The 14,960-nt window shown below is 34.2% G+C and overlaps 1 protein-coding gene across 1 annotated transcript in view; it reads left to right on the top strand.

Moving 5' to 3' along the window:
- LOC100255739 (exocyst complex component SEC3A) overlaps positions 1 to 14,553 on the top strand; it is a 48,060-nt gene extending 33,507 nt beyond the window's left edge. Inside the window, exons 11-25 of the mRNA XM_002283668.4 lie at positions 3,151 to 3,279; positions 3,376 to 3,456; positions 3,543 to 3,617; positions 6,909 to 7,082; positions 7,168 to 7,321; positions 7,473 to 7,537; positions 8,739 to 8,909; positions 9,003 to 9,082; positions 9,837 to 9,918; positions 10,919 to 11,016; positions 11,112 to 11,220; positions 11,400 to 11,468; positions 13,083 to 13,148; positions 13,234 to 13,323; positions 14,044 to 14,553. Coding sequence (XP_002283704.1) covers positions 3,151 to 3,279; positions 3,376 to 3,456; positions 3,543 to 3,617; positions 6,909 to 7,082; positions 7,168 to 7,321; positions 7,473 to 7,537; positions 8,739 to 8,909; positions 9,003 to 9,082; positions 9,837 to 9,918; positions 10,919 to 11,016; positions 11,112 to 11,220; positions 11,400 to 11,468; positions 13,083 to 13,148; positions 13,234 to 13,323; positions 14,044 to 14,154 — 1,554 coding nt within the window. The 3' untranslated portion in view covers positions 14,155 to 14,553. The remainder of the gene's footprint in view (positions 1 to 3,150; positions 3,280 to 3,375; positions 3,457 to 3,542; positions 3,618 to 6,908; positions 7,083 to 7,167; positions 7,322 to 7,472; positions 7,538 to 8,738; positions 8,910 to 9,002; positions 9,083 to 9,836; positions 9,919 to 10,918; positions 11,017 to 11,111; positions 11,221 to 11,399; positions 11,469 to 13,082; positions 13,149 to 13,233; positions 13,324 to 14,043) is intronic.
- Positions 14,554 to 14,960: the final 407 nt, after the last annotated feature.

The following is a 14,960-nucleotide window of genomic DNA, read 5'->3' as shown; positions in this document are numbered from 1 at the left end:
GGGAAGAGAGTGCTTGGAGATGTAGAGAATATGGTGGTTTGGACCGAAACAAAGAGCGGAAGATTTTCAGCAAAGTCTCTCTACCTTGCTCTAGAAGCGGACTGCCCTGTTTTGTTTCCTTCTAACTGTATTTGGAATAGGTGGGTACAACCCAAAATCAGTTTCTTTGCGTGGGAGGCAGCATGGGGTAAAGCTTTAACCCTAGACCTTGTTCAGAAAAGAGGATGGTCCTTGGCAAATAGATGCTTTATGTGTCTTGAGAAAGAGGAGACAATAAATCATTTGCTTCTTCATTGTTCAAAAATAAGGGCCTTATGGGAGCTACTCTTTACCTTGTTTGGGGTGTCTTAGGTGTTGCCCTCCTCAGTTAGAGAGACTCTTCTTAGTTGGCATGGTTCTTTTGTGGGCAATAAGCGCAAGAAGGTGTGGAGAGCTGTTCCTCTGCATATATTTTGGACAGTGTGGAAGACGAGAAATAGATTGACATTTAAGGATGACGAGCTATCAATCCAAAGATTGAAATATTCCTTTCTTTTCTCTCTTTGGTCTGAGGCTAAATTGTTTATAGTTGAATGTCCTATAACTATAGTTAATTTTATTGATTGGTTCCTATTAAGGTTGTTTTTGGGCTAGGTGACTTTTTGGGCCTCTTTATTTTTCTTAGCTTTTTGGTGGTGGGTGTTTAGGTTTGTATACCTTGCATAGTTCTGTTTACCTTGAGTCGCTTTTCTGGCGCCTCTTTTTAATGAATTATCTTTACCTATCAAAAAAAAAAAATATATAAAAGAAAATTGATGGAGTCTCACCATTGAGAATTGTAGGATATGCAAAAAAAAGCTTAACATTATTGATCATCAATATTTCATTAACTAGCCTTATTTATATATTTTAGGAACCTTAAAAACTGAATAACATTATGAAATAGTAAACCTAACCTTATGTGGTAACTAATTAGAAATCTTATTCTTTTTCTAAAATTATTAAATTTTCTAAAAAGATTAAAAAATCAGAAGCTTTCTTTTTTAGAATTAGAAATATATTTTATAGAAATTTATTGTAATAAAGTTTCTAATGAAGAAATGTTTTGGGTCTATGGGCTAGAACTCTTGTCACCAACTCATATAACCCCCAACTAAGCTAATAGGTCTGAAATCTTTCAACTCCTTAGCTCCTTCTTTGCAATCAAAACCAAGAGCATGATATTTAAACTTCCCTCAAAATAACCAATAGAAAAAAACTCCCTAAGGAATTCCATCACCTTGGGTTTGACAAATCCCCAACTCGTTTGTCAAAATGCCATGGTGAAACCATTTGACCTTGGAAGCTTTTTCCCCAATTAAACTGGACAAGGCTATTAGAACTTCCCTCCTTGGAAAAAAGAACCTCTAATTTCCTAGATTCTTCACTTCTCAACTCTTCAAAAGGCATGCCACTAAGCTAGGTCTCCAACCCCATGATTTAGACAAGAGATTCTGAAAAGCCCTAGCCACCACCTCCTTTATATCTGCTTCCTTAGATTACCATTTGCCATTCACTCTCACTTTGGTCAAGAAGTTTCCCCTTCTTCAAGCATTAACCATTTTATGAAAGAATCTGATTTTTTTATGTTCCTCTTTTAACCAAATTTCTCTTGATTTTTTGTTTCCACATGGTTTCTTCTAGCATTGCCCATTTACTGTTCTCGGTTATCGTTAAACTTCTGGCCTTAGATTCTCCAATGGAAAGAGTTGCTTCTCTCTCCTTTGAATCCCAAAAGCCAATCTTCTTATCGGCCTCAAATTTTTTATTTGTGACATTCCCAAAGACCTTTATGTTTGATTTTCTAGATCTTGTTTAAGGGCTTTAGCTTTGCTACCATCATAAGACTATGGGAACCTTTCACATTGTAACCTAACCACCAAACTCCTCACTAGTTTTTTGAATCCTTCCTCTTTAAGCCACATGCTTTCAAATCTAAAAGGTGATTTGGCCCTCCACATCCCTCCTCCATCAAGAACTATGGGAAAGTAATTTGAGACAGGTTTTGCTTACACTCTCAACTAACCCTTACCTTTCAGAAATATCAAAGCAAATGTCTTCTGTTTCATTGATGAAATGGGCCACTGTAGAAATCTCCCTGCCCTATTGCAAAGTAATTCCAACTTGGAATCCCTTTCTCCCTCCCTTCATAACCTCCTATAAGAATTCAGTTCCAAATCATCACCACAAGACTCTGCCCCCTCCTACACATGGTGAGACCTTTCTCGGCAAACCTGATCTAGGATAAGCATCATGCCTCCTTTCTAACACCTTGCCTTTGGCATTCTCAATTGATATCTAAAAGGATTTTCAATCAACTCCAAACCAGTATCTACTGCTCTTGAGAGCCATTTGTCATTTACCTTGGTGCAGTGATATCTACCAATGTGCCTGGTCTTAACTCAAGCCCGCTGTCCATTAGTTGAGGTTTTCATATGTCCCAGATGCTTCTATCTCCCAAATATATTGCTGTCTATAAATCTATTCTATTTTTTTTCACTGTTGCATTGATTCCCTCATTCCACTCTCTTTCGCTTAAATTATCAAGATTTTAGAATCATTATTTTGAAAACTAATGATTATTCAACATTCATTATGAAACTGTGACATTTAACAATCATAATTCTTCCCATATGAAAACTACCTGCAAGAGAATTTCTTTTCATTTTTGGATATCTATCATGAACTGGGATTGTTAGGATCCTCACGAGTTGTAAATAATATAATATGTAGCTGCCTCAATGTTTGTGGTTTTGGTTTCTCGTTTTGAGCATATTTATCTGGAAAATCAGAATGTCTCATCTCCTGTGCTTGTCCTTTTTTTTTTTTCCATCAGAACCTCTGCTTGTCCTTTCTATGGTGTTCCAATACAAGCCTCAGCTTTTTGTCTACTTATTTGCTGTAGATGATAGCTGCTGAACTAGCCATTGTGGTGATCTAACTTAGAGAGTGAACCTGATGTGTAGTTTTATGAATTTGTTTTGTTCCTCAATGGTTAACAAGGATATTTTGCTGTCCATTAATAAATGAGTGGGAAGAACTTAGGAATTAGTTTGCAAATATGCATGGTTTATATGAATAAATTCTGGGATACAATCTCTTCCTAAATGTGGTAGCTGACACTCTTGACAGGTTAAAGAAAAACGGGCAGAACTTGAAAAACTAAAAACTACATTTGTTAGGAGAGCATCTGAATTCTTAAGAAACTACTTCGCCAGTTTGGTGGATTTTATGATAAGTGATAAGAGTTACTTCTCTCAGGTATTCCCCTATCTTCATGTTGTTTTATTCTTGATAATTATCTTGACATTTGGGGCTAGGAATTCTAATTTTTGCTGGATCACTTGTATTAAACAGCGAGGACAGTTGAAGAGGCCAGACCATGCTGATCTTCGGTATAAATGCAGGACTTATGCTCGCCTTCTACAACACTTAAAGGTCATATTAAATACGAATTTCAATGACTATCCAAAGTGGTGACACACCCACTTATACTTCTTTCTTTTGTTTTTGTGCATTTCCAGAGTCTTGATAAGAATTGCTTGGGTCCATTGAGAAAAGCCTATTGTAGCTCCCTTAACTTGCTTCTTCGTCGAGAGGTAGGGAATGATGAACCTTTTATTCAATCATTGTGATTTTTACTTATTTTTTATATTTTATATTCCATATGCAAATGGAGTAAATGATTTTTTTTTATTGTTTATTATTTGGGAAAGCTAGTTATCATGTTTAGTTTGAAACATAGTTGTTAAAAAATTACAATACGATACGATATAATGATACGATACATTTTTTTTGGAAATCGATACATATTGCAAGTCGTATCTTGTCTTAAAGTGTATCTTATGATACATATACGACACACGAGACGATATGTGATATAATGATACAACAATACATATATCTTCAACTATTTTCCATAATTTAAAAAAAATAAAATTAATATTTTTTTTGTTAAAGAATTTATTATATCAATTGTTTAAAATGTACTAAAAGATTAAAAATTGATCATAAAAAGGAGAAATAAGTAAAATAATCTTATATGAAAAACTACATTTTTGTTGTTAAATGCTATAAGTGACATAGAAAATGATGGTGATTAGTGGATAAAAGTTTTTACTTAATTTTGTTTTTGATTTCTTTTCTAGTAGGGAAGGAATGATGAAGAACTTAAAAGGTTGGAACTTTGAAGAGGATACATAAAGGCATATATATATATATATATATATATATATATCAACAACACAATAAGTAGATATGCTAGTTAAAATTTGGAACTAAAAATCATAGTTAAAAATTGAAGAAGCTTATTTTTGTGGATTATGTAATGAATCTAATATATTTTTGTTAATTTGAACTTGTCAAAACTCTAATATTTAATGTTTTCATATGAGATGATGTTAGTTTAACTCTTTAGGTCCTACTATCTTTCATAAAATTAATTATATATTATTCTACACTTCATGCTTTCAATAGATATGCACACATATACATATTTTTTCTATTTATTTTTCAGTATATAAAAAAAACTGACAATACACAATACGATATGATACACGATACAAAAAAAAAAAGAAAAACAATGCACGATACGTTTTACAAGTTAACTACTATGGTTTGAACCTTAATAGTTAAATGTGGGAAGGCTACTGTTTTGGCATATGCCTAAGTGGCAGCCCAAAAAAATAGAATGTTATTTTGTTTACCATCTCTGTCTTTCAAAAATCAAAGACTTTGGATTGGTTCAGCTTGGCCCTAACCCATGGTTGAACCAATGAACCTAGTTAGTGTCTTAAGCCCTTATTTCTGATGCACTTTACTGGCAAAGTGAATAGATGTGTAATAGTGTTGACATTGTAGAAATGTAGCTGCCCATGACGCATCATATTTTGTGATGATCTTTACTCTGCAATATATAAATTTAGCCATCCTGGGACATTTTCTGAAAAACCTTTTGAATTGACTGCATGATAAATGTTCTTTTTATTTTCAATGCTATTGGCAAGAAAAAGACCTGTTTTATTTCAGTCCTTGCAAAGATATGGTGGCAGAGTTAATTTAGCACATCATGGATTATTCCACCAATGTTCTATCCTATCAAATCCAGGACTCATTATCAACGGGCAACATGTTTCTTGAATCAAACTGGGATTGACCTGGATAGAGCCAGGTTTATCAAATTTGGTCAAATAAGTTGGCTGATGATGGTAGTTAGGATAATGATAACCGTTATTGAACTTCAATTTTCCATTTTTCCCTTTCCCTCACTTCACAGTTTCAATAATTAGGATATAAGGTTCACTCATTGGATTGCCCTTGAGGCCTAGCTCAAGTAGTAAAGGGTTGGGGTAAGTTCATGGGAGGTTCCAGGTTCAAGTCCCCATGGGGACAAAAAAAGGAAAAAAAAAAAAAGTTACCTATGAAAAAAATAAAAAAAAGGTTCACTCATTGGATTCATATGTTTAAGGTTCAATCATACATTTTATGACGAGATGGTTCTTGTTTTAGTGTTTTTTCTGGTTGTGTTTCATAACTTTGCAGCTGTTTCATTGTCTTTGTATTGGCCTCTCTTTCAAGCTACATTAAGGGGCTCCTTTTTGTTTCTCTTTTGCTTTGCTTGGAAGAATAACTCTTCCTTTCAGTACCATTTTTTTTTTCCCTCTTTTTTTTTTTTTTTGTTTTTGTTAGAGATGCCTAGAAAGGGTGCTGAAAGTGCTTTCTTTAATTCTGTGTTCTCTTGGACTTAAGGTTTCACAGATTTGGATATTGATTCTCTTTCAGATATTTTTTTTTTTGGTATGAGCAGGGGTTAGGGGGCTGTTTTCACCCTTGTTGTCTTACTGTTTGGTGGCCTTTGGCACTTTTTGTATAATCCTGCATACTTGGATGAATTCACCTGATTGTATTACAACTCCACAATTAAGTGTTCTTGGGCAAGAGTAGTTGTAGATTGAGTTACTTTATCAAGAGTCCCTCATCTTACACCTTTTTTAAGAATTGAATGCCTGTATTATCTATGCAGTTGTTTTGTAGCAATTCCATTCAGTTTTATTAAAAAAAGTTAAACATGGAAATAGAACTGACCCAACTGGCACCCTATCCCCCACCCAAAAAAGGAAAAAATGAAAAATCTGCCTGGGATTTATTTTCATTAAATTCTCTTCCGTCTTTTTTGAGATTCCTTAAAACGTCATGTTTTTTACTTTTCAGTGATATATGAGCTGATGAATGGGTAATTGTTGTTCTCGTTTATTGGGTACTTTCAATTTTTTGTACTCCATCATGTTCCTTGGATTATTTATTATTTAGAAGTGGCATTCAAGCTCATACTTTTGAAACTTTAGCTGCAACACACACACACAATGTATGAATGGTTTAATATAATCTCCTTAGGGAACATAAATATTTGTATAAATATACATGTACCTAGAGTAATATTGAAAATGATTAGGATACTAGGGAATTTTAGAAAATGAAAGGGATCTAAACCTAAAAGATCTTTTTCATAAAATTCTCTGTTGAGCCATTAATATCATACTTAACTAGAATAAATATTCTGTATATTATTCAGTCAATTCAAAAATAAAGTATTAGGAGTCATAATTTGAATATTGAATAATAACTTTCAAGGTATCTGGTTTTTCACCTCTTCAAAGGTTCCTTTAATAATGGTCAAATGCTGAATATCTGGCTGTAAAGAAGTTGCATCCCCTATTGTTTAAGTTTTATGTTTAATTTCAGAATTACATTAAAAGGAAGAAGTGGTTGAAGAGGAATCTTGTTATTTAAGACTTGATAGGTCCTTAATTAATTACTAGATCTTGTGCCAGTTTAGAAATTCAGTATGTTTGAATATGTGGTGTCTGAAAGTTCTTTTATATCATCTATAGGCTCGTGAGTTTGCAAATGAGCTTCGTGCTAGTACCAAAGCATCAAGAAATCCAACTGTCTGGCTTGAAGCTTCTACAGGCTCTGGTCAAAATATGAACAACACGGACACTTCAAATGTTTCGGATGCTTATGCGAAAATGCTGACAATTTTCATCCCACTTCTTGTAGATGAGGTTATAATTTTGACTCATATTCTGGAATCTGCACAATATTGTTTTTGGTATTAAAACTCTTATCCGTTCATTACTCAAACTGCAGAGTTCTTTTTTTGCACACTTCATGTGCTTTGAGGTTCCTGCATTGGTTCCTCCGGGGGGTCATGCCAATGGTAATAAAACGGGATCCAATGACGATGACGCCAATGATGATGATTTGGGTATTTTGGACATTGATGAAAATGACAACAAAACTGGTAATCTGTTTTTTGGTGTGCCTTCATCTTCCCTTCATTTTTAGGGCTGTTCATCTGTTCGGTCCACATCGAGTTCATCCGAATTATGTGAAATTCTGCTTCTGATATTTCTCAAATTATATCAGTTCAATAAGATTATTTATTCTTGTAGGCAAAAATTCTGCAGAGCTGGGAGCATTAAATGAATCTCTTCAGGATTTGCTTGACGGTATCCAAGTAAGGTCCACATATATTGGTTATTTATGTTTTCTTAATCATGTTTCTTAATGATATTTGAAAATGCTCTTTATGTTTACTTAATCATGTTACATAATGAGATTTGAAAATGCTCTTTATGTTTACTTAATGATATTTGAAAATGCTCTTTGTTATGTGATTATCAGGAAATTTAATGAATTTCTGGTACCATCACATTGAGATTACTTAGTTGAGAAAGTACATTTGAAACTTCCAATAGCACAGAGCTTGCAACCACATTTTCCTGTCATAGTCCATATCAAATTTCATACTATTAGGAGCATGGCTATGATAGATGGTTTAATCTGTAGGAAATTAGATGTTTAGAATTTTATATCAGGTGGGAACTATTTTAGAGGGTAACACTTCACCTTGGACTTCATGGAATGGATTTCCGGTTTGAGATCCATGTTTAGCAGGGTGCTGTTGTTGTCAGGATAAGATTTAATTGAAATTATGTGTATGGAGAGGAGCCCTATGTTCTTTTAATACAATATGAGCTCACCTTGATAAAGAATCAACTCTAGCTCTGAAGTTTAAAAAACCAACAAGGTCCAACTCTTGGTTTTTAACTTGTGTATATAATATATATGATAAGCCATGTGGTCAAATAAGAAATATGGGAAGGGAGGATAAAGAGATATTCCATAACGCGATAGAACCTTCTTTTCTTTTCTTTCTTTTTTTTTTTTTTTAAAAGCAAAGGGTGCATATACGGACAACTATGCAATAGTGAATCTGCATCTGGCTTCTGGTGCCCTTATCAATTCAAAGAACTCTTAAGACTAGGTATCTTATCAAGACTAATTTCCTATTTGTCTTCTTGTTTTTAAAATCTTCTGTTTTCTATTGATTTACCTGGCTCCACTGGAAACTGTAACTTTTTCTTTTAAACTTTTTAATGTTGCTTGGAAGGAAGCATTGTCAAGTGGCTTTCCAGGCTTAACATCTTCTCTATTCTGGACTTTTATTTGTTGTTAAACAGTAGGTTCTGTCAGGTGGTTTTCAAACCTTGCCTCACAACATATTATGAAAACTTCAACGTTTACCATATTAAAGGTTTTTTTGAACCTTTACGGAGACTCTTATGCTATGGTGGTTTACCAAGTTAATCTCCAAAGTAACTCCAAAAATTCCAAGTTTTGACTAGCGAAATTTGTCATTTTTTATGTGATTCTAGGAAGACTTTTATGCAGTGGTGGATTGGGCATACAAGATTGATCCTTTGCGCTGCATATCAATGCATGGGATTACAGAACGGTATATTTCTGGTCAGAAAGCTGATGCAGCAGGATTTGTACGCCTCTTGCTTGATGATCTGGAGTCAAGAATTTCTATGCAGTTCGGCCGTGTAAGTTTTTGTCTTTGAGCTGAAACAATATATGGCTATTTTTGTTCTCCAGGTTGTGATATTTACCAGTCTAAGCAATGAATTATGTTGCAGTTTGTTGATGAAGCTTGTCACCAGATTGAAAGAAATGAACGTAACGTTCGGCAGACGGGTGTATTATCATATATTCCCAGGTAAACTAAGCTATCATGAGTTTTTATCTCTTTCTCTCTGGAATCTTCTTGCGACTATAAATTGCAAATGCAATTATGTTAAGCTTTTTGTATGATTTTTCTGATGAATTAGATTTCTGTTCTAATAGCTTTATTGCAGTCATGGTTGAAGTCACGTGTTTCCTTTTGCAATCTGCTGGGTATACAGTTTATTTCTCTAGTTTAGATTATCCTATTAATCAATCATTATTGTTGATAATCTATACCTAGGTAAATTAAAGTAGGGCATCTTTTAAAACATCAGTTGCTATTAGATGCTTGTTTTATCCTGAACTAAATTTGGCTTTTGCACTACTTGATGTTAGGATTATTTGAACTCATTTTTGCTCGTCCCACTCTAACAGCATGGTATTTTCTTTAATGTTCAATTCATATGGTTTTTGAGTTTTGAACTATGGACAACTCTTTGTTTGTTTTTCTAAATGGTTTGTTGCTTTTGGGGAGTGCAAGCCTTTCTGGATAAGGTTAAATGTCACTATATATATATATGATTGCAAGGACTTTAAGATACTGTATTTAAATGCCTCAACATATATCTATGTAGAACACTAAATAAAAATAATAATTGTAAATTTTTTAACTGACTTTTGTGAGCATTAGTAAATTCCATTTTCTGAAAAATTATAATTCCTTATTTCATTTAATATTGCCTTCATATGTATAATGCTTCTGTTCTTGGTCTTACATCATGCCAAATGTTATCCATTCTACATAGATTTGCAACTCTTGCAACCCGTATGGAGCAGTACATCCAGGGACAATCTAGAGATTTGGTTGATCAGGCATACACAAAATTTGTGAGTACTCCGCTCTCTAATGTTGGTTAAGCAACATAATGGATTAGCCACTGTGGTATAGTTTTATTTTATGCCAAGATAAATTGGTATATTTCAAGTAGCTGGTACAAAGCTTTATTGAGTCAAGCAATTGAGTGGAACAGTGAGCAGTAAAGTACTCAAGCAACATAATATGATATGGTTTGCTTAATGCAAAGGCACAACACTTGTTTTTATTCTTGGGCAATTGGAACTATGGGGCATCAGACAGGGCATTGTTATTTTCTACCTAAGTAGGAAGGCATAGAAAAATTTCTGGCTGTATTTTGCCATCTATTCTTGTTTCTGAATTAAGCGGACCTCAAAACTGCCAAAAACTGCAATGTAGAAAGGCTACCATTCTCAGAAGCTTTTTGTGGTCCAAAGCCCTAATCTGCTTGTCCATTTTGTTATACGGAATATGAACATCATTGGGAATGAGAACATGTCAACATAGTACTGACCCATTAATTGAAATTAGACCACTAAGCCAGCACCTGTTTTTTGGAAACGAACCTCCAATTAGAATGGGGATAGTCACAAGTATTCCAATTAATAGAACTTATGCTTGCTAGTTACATTCTCCAGTGGAAATATTATGATTGGGTATTTGATTGAATAGAAGTATCATGATATTTCACCTTTAACTTGTTTTCTTCTGCTTCTCATTTTTAGTTATTTCACCTTTACTTTATATAAAAAAAATAGGTCCATTAATTGAAGGCTGTGAATGTAGGAAGGCTTTTTTTAGTCAAGCTAACACTGGTAAATAAATAGTTCTTAGATCAGAGCTAATTTGTTTTATTTAGATTACCTCTCCAAAAAATAAGAAATAAATAGTATACACTTCAAAGGGGTGTCCAATTTGCGGCCTCTACACTACCATCTATTAAGTTTTAGTAGTGGTTTAAGAGATTGTAGCAATGCTTGTTATTTATTATAAGAGATTCAATTCCATGAAGTGGGACCTATTGTTTGACAGGTTACCATAATGTTTGTGACTTTGGAGAAAATTGCACAAACCGACCCAAAATATGCTGATATTTTGCTTTTGGAGAATTTTGCAGCTTTCCAGAATAGGTATTTGTTTATTTATTTTTTGCATGATTCTCTAAGTAGATTCTTCTTATGATTTCTTAATTCTAAGGATCCTGATTACAGACAGTTTCATGCAGTTTGTATGACCTAGCCAATGTTGTTCCCACTTTAGCCAAATTCTATCACCAGGCCAGTGAATCTTATGAACAAGCTTGCATGCGGCATATTAGCATGATCATATACATTGTAAGTAATCCACATTTTTTTCCCAGCGAGGAAAATGTAGTCCACCTCTCTTGAATTATCCTATTATCTGGCATTATCTCTTATGAAATCTTATTTTATGTTTGTTTGAAGTTACTTGATGTCTCCTTAAAATGAATTCTACTTTCTGTCATGTTTTCATTTAAGTTTGTTGTTTGCAGCAATTCGAACGGCTTTTCCAGTTTGCTCGAAGAGCTGAGGATTTGATGTTCACCATCTCACCAGAAGAGGTTAGCATATTGTTGATTGTGTATAGTTCTTATTTTCCACAAATGGATGTACATTCTGTCAGATAGCTGCTTAAAATATCTTGGGCATCACAAATGCCCCTCAGAAGGGGCAAGTAGAATCAATATGACTCGGATGTACATTCTGTCAGATAGCTGCTTAAAATATCTTGGGCATCACAAATGCCCCTCAGAAGGGGCAAGTAGAATCAATATGACTCGAACCATGCTCGAATGCTTGGCTTTATCCAGGAATAATGAGGTTATGTTCCTATTTCTTATGGTCAAATCTAAATGGAGTCCCTCTAAACATTCATCAAATGTTCAGGGTGACTTCCGTCTGCATTCCCACATGCAGATGACTGGGAATTGGATAAGAATGTGGATTGTCAATCCAATGCTTTCACATGACTCCTAAGTGGGCCCTTCAGAGTGATAACATCTTGAGACCAGTAGTGTTCCTTGTGGTAGCGGTTGAGTGTGTGATCCCAAGAAATCATGTCCAACTGAGGATCCATGGGTTGATATTCCTTTCTGTGGATCCTATAAGGAAGGTTGGAACTGCATTCTCTCAATGTACTCGATGAATCTTTAATCTACTCATGAATCCTAAAGTGGGCACAACAGTTTCCTTAACTGCAAGTTGAATGGCCTAGCAAATCTCTTCTTTTTTTTTTCTTTTTTTTTTTTTATTCCCACTTTGATAACAGAGAAACCCACCCTGACAGAAAGAACCTAACCAATCTGTCAACTTCTGCCTAGGAAGTTTCCTAGAGCTTGGTGCAAGGTGAGCCTCAAAGAGCATTTTATGAATTTCTGAGTGAATCATCCATTCATGAGTACTAAGTAGGCATAGCATTTTCCTCAACTGCAACTTGAATTACTTAGTTGGTGTTTGATTTTTGGCTGAATGGAAAAGGCAAAATATATTTGGTATTTATGGTCTTTTCTATTCAGCTAAAAGTAACATGTTGTCAACATAACTAAACTAAACTTATTGATAACAAGTTTACTTAGTTATGTTAGTTGATATCAATAGGTTACTTTTAGTTGAATAAAAAAAATAAATGTTTTTTCTGTTCAATCAAAAAACATACACCACCTTAGCTAATCACTAAACCTCTGCTGAGTAAGTTTCCTAGAGCTTAGTGCAATGCGAGCTTCAAAGAGAAACCTTTCCATGAGCTATGCATGCTTGGGATTTATGAAGACCACTGGGGGAGGGTTGTTTTGTATTGTGGGGCTGGTCCTGGGAAACTATTGCTTCGTAGAGAAGTTTGTTTACCATTCTATGCCTCTAGGTCATACAACAATTGTTTATTGCATTTCATTCTATGAATGATGGAACTTTGTTGATATTGTTATCTTCCATGTTAGCCTTTGCCTCTATAAGAGGGCACGTCTGACTAAGGTGAAACATTCACATTTTGGCTGTTCAAGGCTAAAAAATTGTAATGGAGAGTTCCATTGCATTATTTCTGACTGGGTTTCGATGCTGTGCATCATCCCCATTGCATTATTGTTGCTATTATCTTTTTACATGTATTTAATTACTATTTGTTACTTTTCTAATTATTTTATCTTGTGGCTGATGTAATTTTTCTCAAATCATTTCAGATCCCTTTCCAGCTGGGATTGTCAAAAATGGATCTTCGGAAGATGTTGAAATCCAGTTTATCTGGGGTAAGTCAGTTGATACTTTCTAGAGTCCCTGTATGCCTATTCTTAGACAATCACTGTTTAAACTATCATGTGTTCCATTGTACAGGTTGACAAGTCCTTTAATGGAATGTATAAGAGATTGCAGAAGAATTTAACTTCAGAAGAACTTTTGCCATCTTTGTGGGATAAATGCAAGGTAAGCGGGGTTTTCTCAGATAACATGTTCAAGAATTAGGAGTTGGAAGCTCTATTCATGTTCAGATATTTTGAAGACAAAATTTGCTCTTCTTTTTCTGCAATGCTAAAGAACTTAACTAACAGGGAAAAACGAAAGAACAGGGATGTTAAGAAGATGTGGACATTTGGAAGACACAAATTCAATCTTCTTTTTCTGCATTTATAAAGAATTTAAATAAAAGAGGGAAAAAATGAAGGAGAGCAGAAGACTTGAAATGAAAAATAAGAATAAAAATAAATTGGAAGAAGGAAATGTGTGAATGTGATACAGGACCCAATATCACCAAAAGCAATATTCAAAACTAGTAAGAGCTACAAATAAAAAATCATGAAAAAAATTCTGATGCCCAAAACCTCAGGTTGTTGGAAGATAGTTATGGATTGTTGCTGAATCAAGTAAAAAGCATATTGATGATGGTTTTTGCTATTGGTTATGGAAACCATGCTTTTAACCTGTTTTCCTTGTATCCCAAATAATTGTTAGGTGAGAGTAGTATTCATGTCTCTTTCTCGTGCATGCACATAGGTTTTGTGCTGAGAAAACACGGAGTCTTTGTATATTTCTAACAATACCTAATGAAGGTTGTGTCAAATCTCCTTCACATGCTCTGAAAAAACTCCTCTTTGTGTGTCACTTGTTATCAAATGCCTAATGAAGGCTTGTCTCAAATTTTGACAGAAGGAGTTTCTGGACAAATATGATAGCTTCGCACAACTGGTTGCCAAGATTTATCCTACCGAGACCATTCCATCTGTAGCAGAAATGAGAGAAATTCTGGCCAACATGTAGACATATCATTTTCTTGTATAGTCTTGAAAACTTCCTGTTTGAAGTAAAGATGTCTTTTATTGTTCTCCCCCACCCATAGTTGTATCATTTTTCACGGGATAAATTATTGTTTGTTCTTGCATGTATTGCCGTGTTTGTTTCTCCTCCTTTTTGGTCGTTGAAAAGAAAATAGTCCCACAAGGCTTTTGCTTGGTTTTTTTGAGGCTGCGGCGGTAAGAACACACAAAGATTGGGTTGGGTTTTGTTTGTAGAAGTCATGTTGTCCCTCATCATCTAGTTAATTATCGTAGCATCAATTGTCCTCCAGGAAGACACACCTATGGATGCTTAGATTATTTGTTATTTCTTTTATTTTTAAAAGATTGATATATAGCAAAATAAAATTAACAGTTTTATAGATGGATATGGAGGTAGTGGTTTGATTAGATACTCTCTTGAACATGCCCTTCTTGTGTGATTCGTGGACTTATGCTCCCATGATCCAATTTGAGAAATAGTACCTTTTTGTTTTTCCTATTTTTGAAGGTGAATTTTTTTATAGAAAGTTAAAATTTCTTTTAGAGAAGGAGCAGTGGCAGTGGAATACGGGTTTCCTTTCCAAAACTTGTTTAATAAGATTTGAAAATCAGCAGGTTTATACTTCTTTTATTTTCTTTTGCTTTCACATTGTAAATCCAAGGCTAAAAATGATTATCAAACATGATTTTTAATTTTTTTTTTTCAAGTTTTAAAAAATAAAATTGGAAAAACAAAAAATGCAACTAAATTTAATTAACAAAAAATGATTTATTTTCAAATAAGTTTTT

Source organism: Vitis vinifera, chromosome 18 (genome assembly GCF_030704535.1).
Source record: "Vitis vinifera cultivar Pinot Noir 40024 chromosome 18, ASM3070453v1".
Taxonomy (NCBI): domain Eukaryota; kingdom Viridiplantae; phylum Streptophyta; class Magnoliopsida; order Vitales; family Vitaceae; genus Vitis; species Vitis vinifera.
This window is presented reverse-complemented; position numbering and strand designations above follow the sequence as displayed.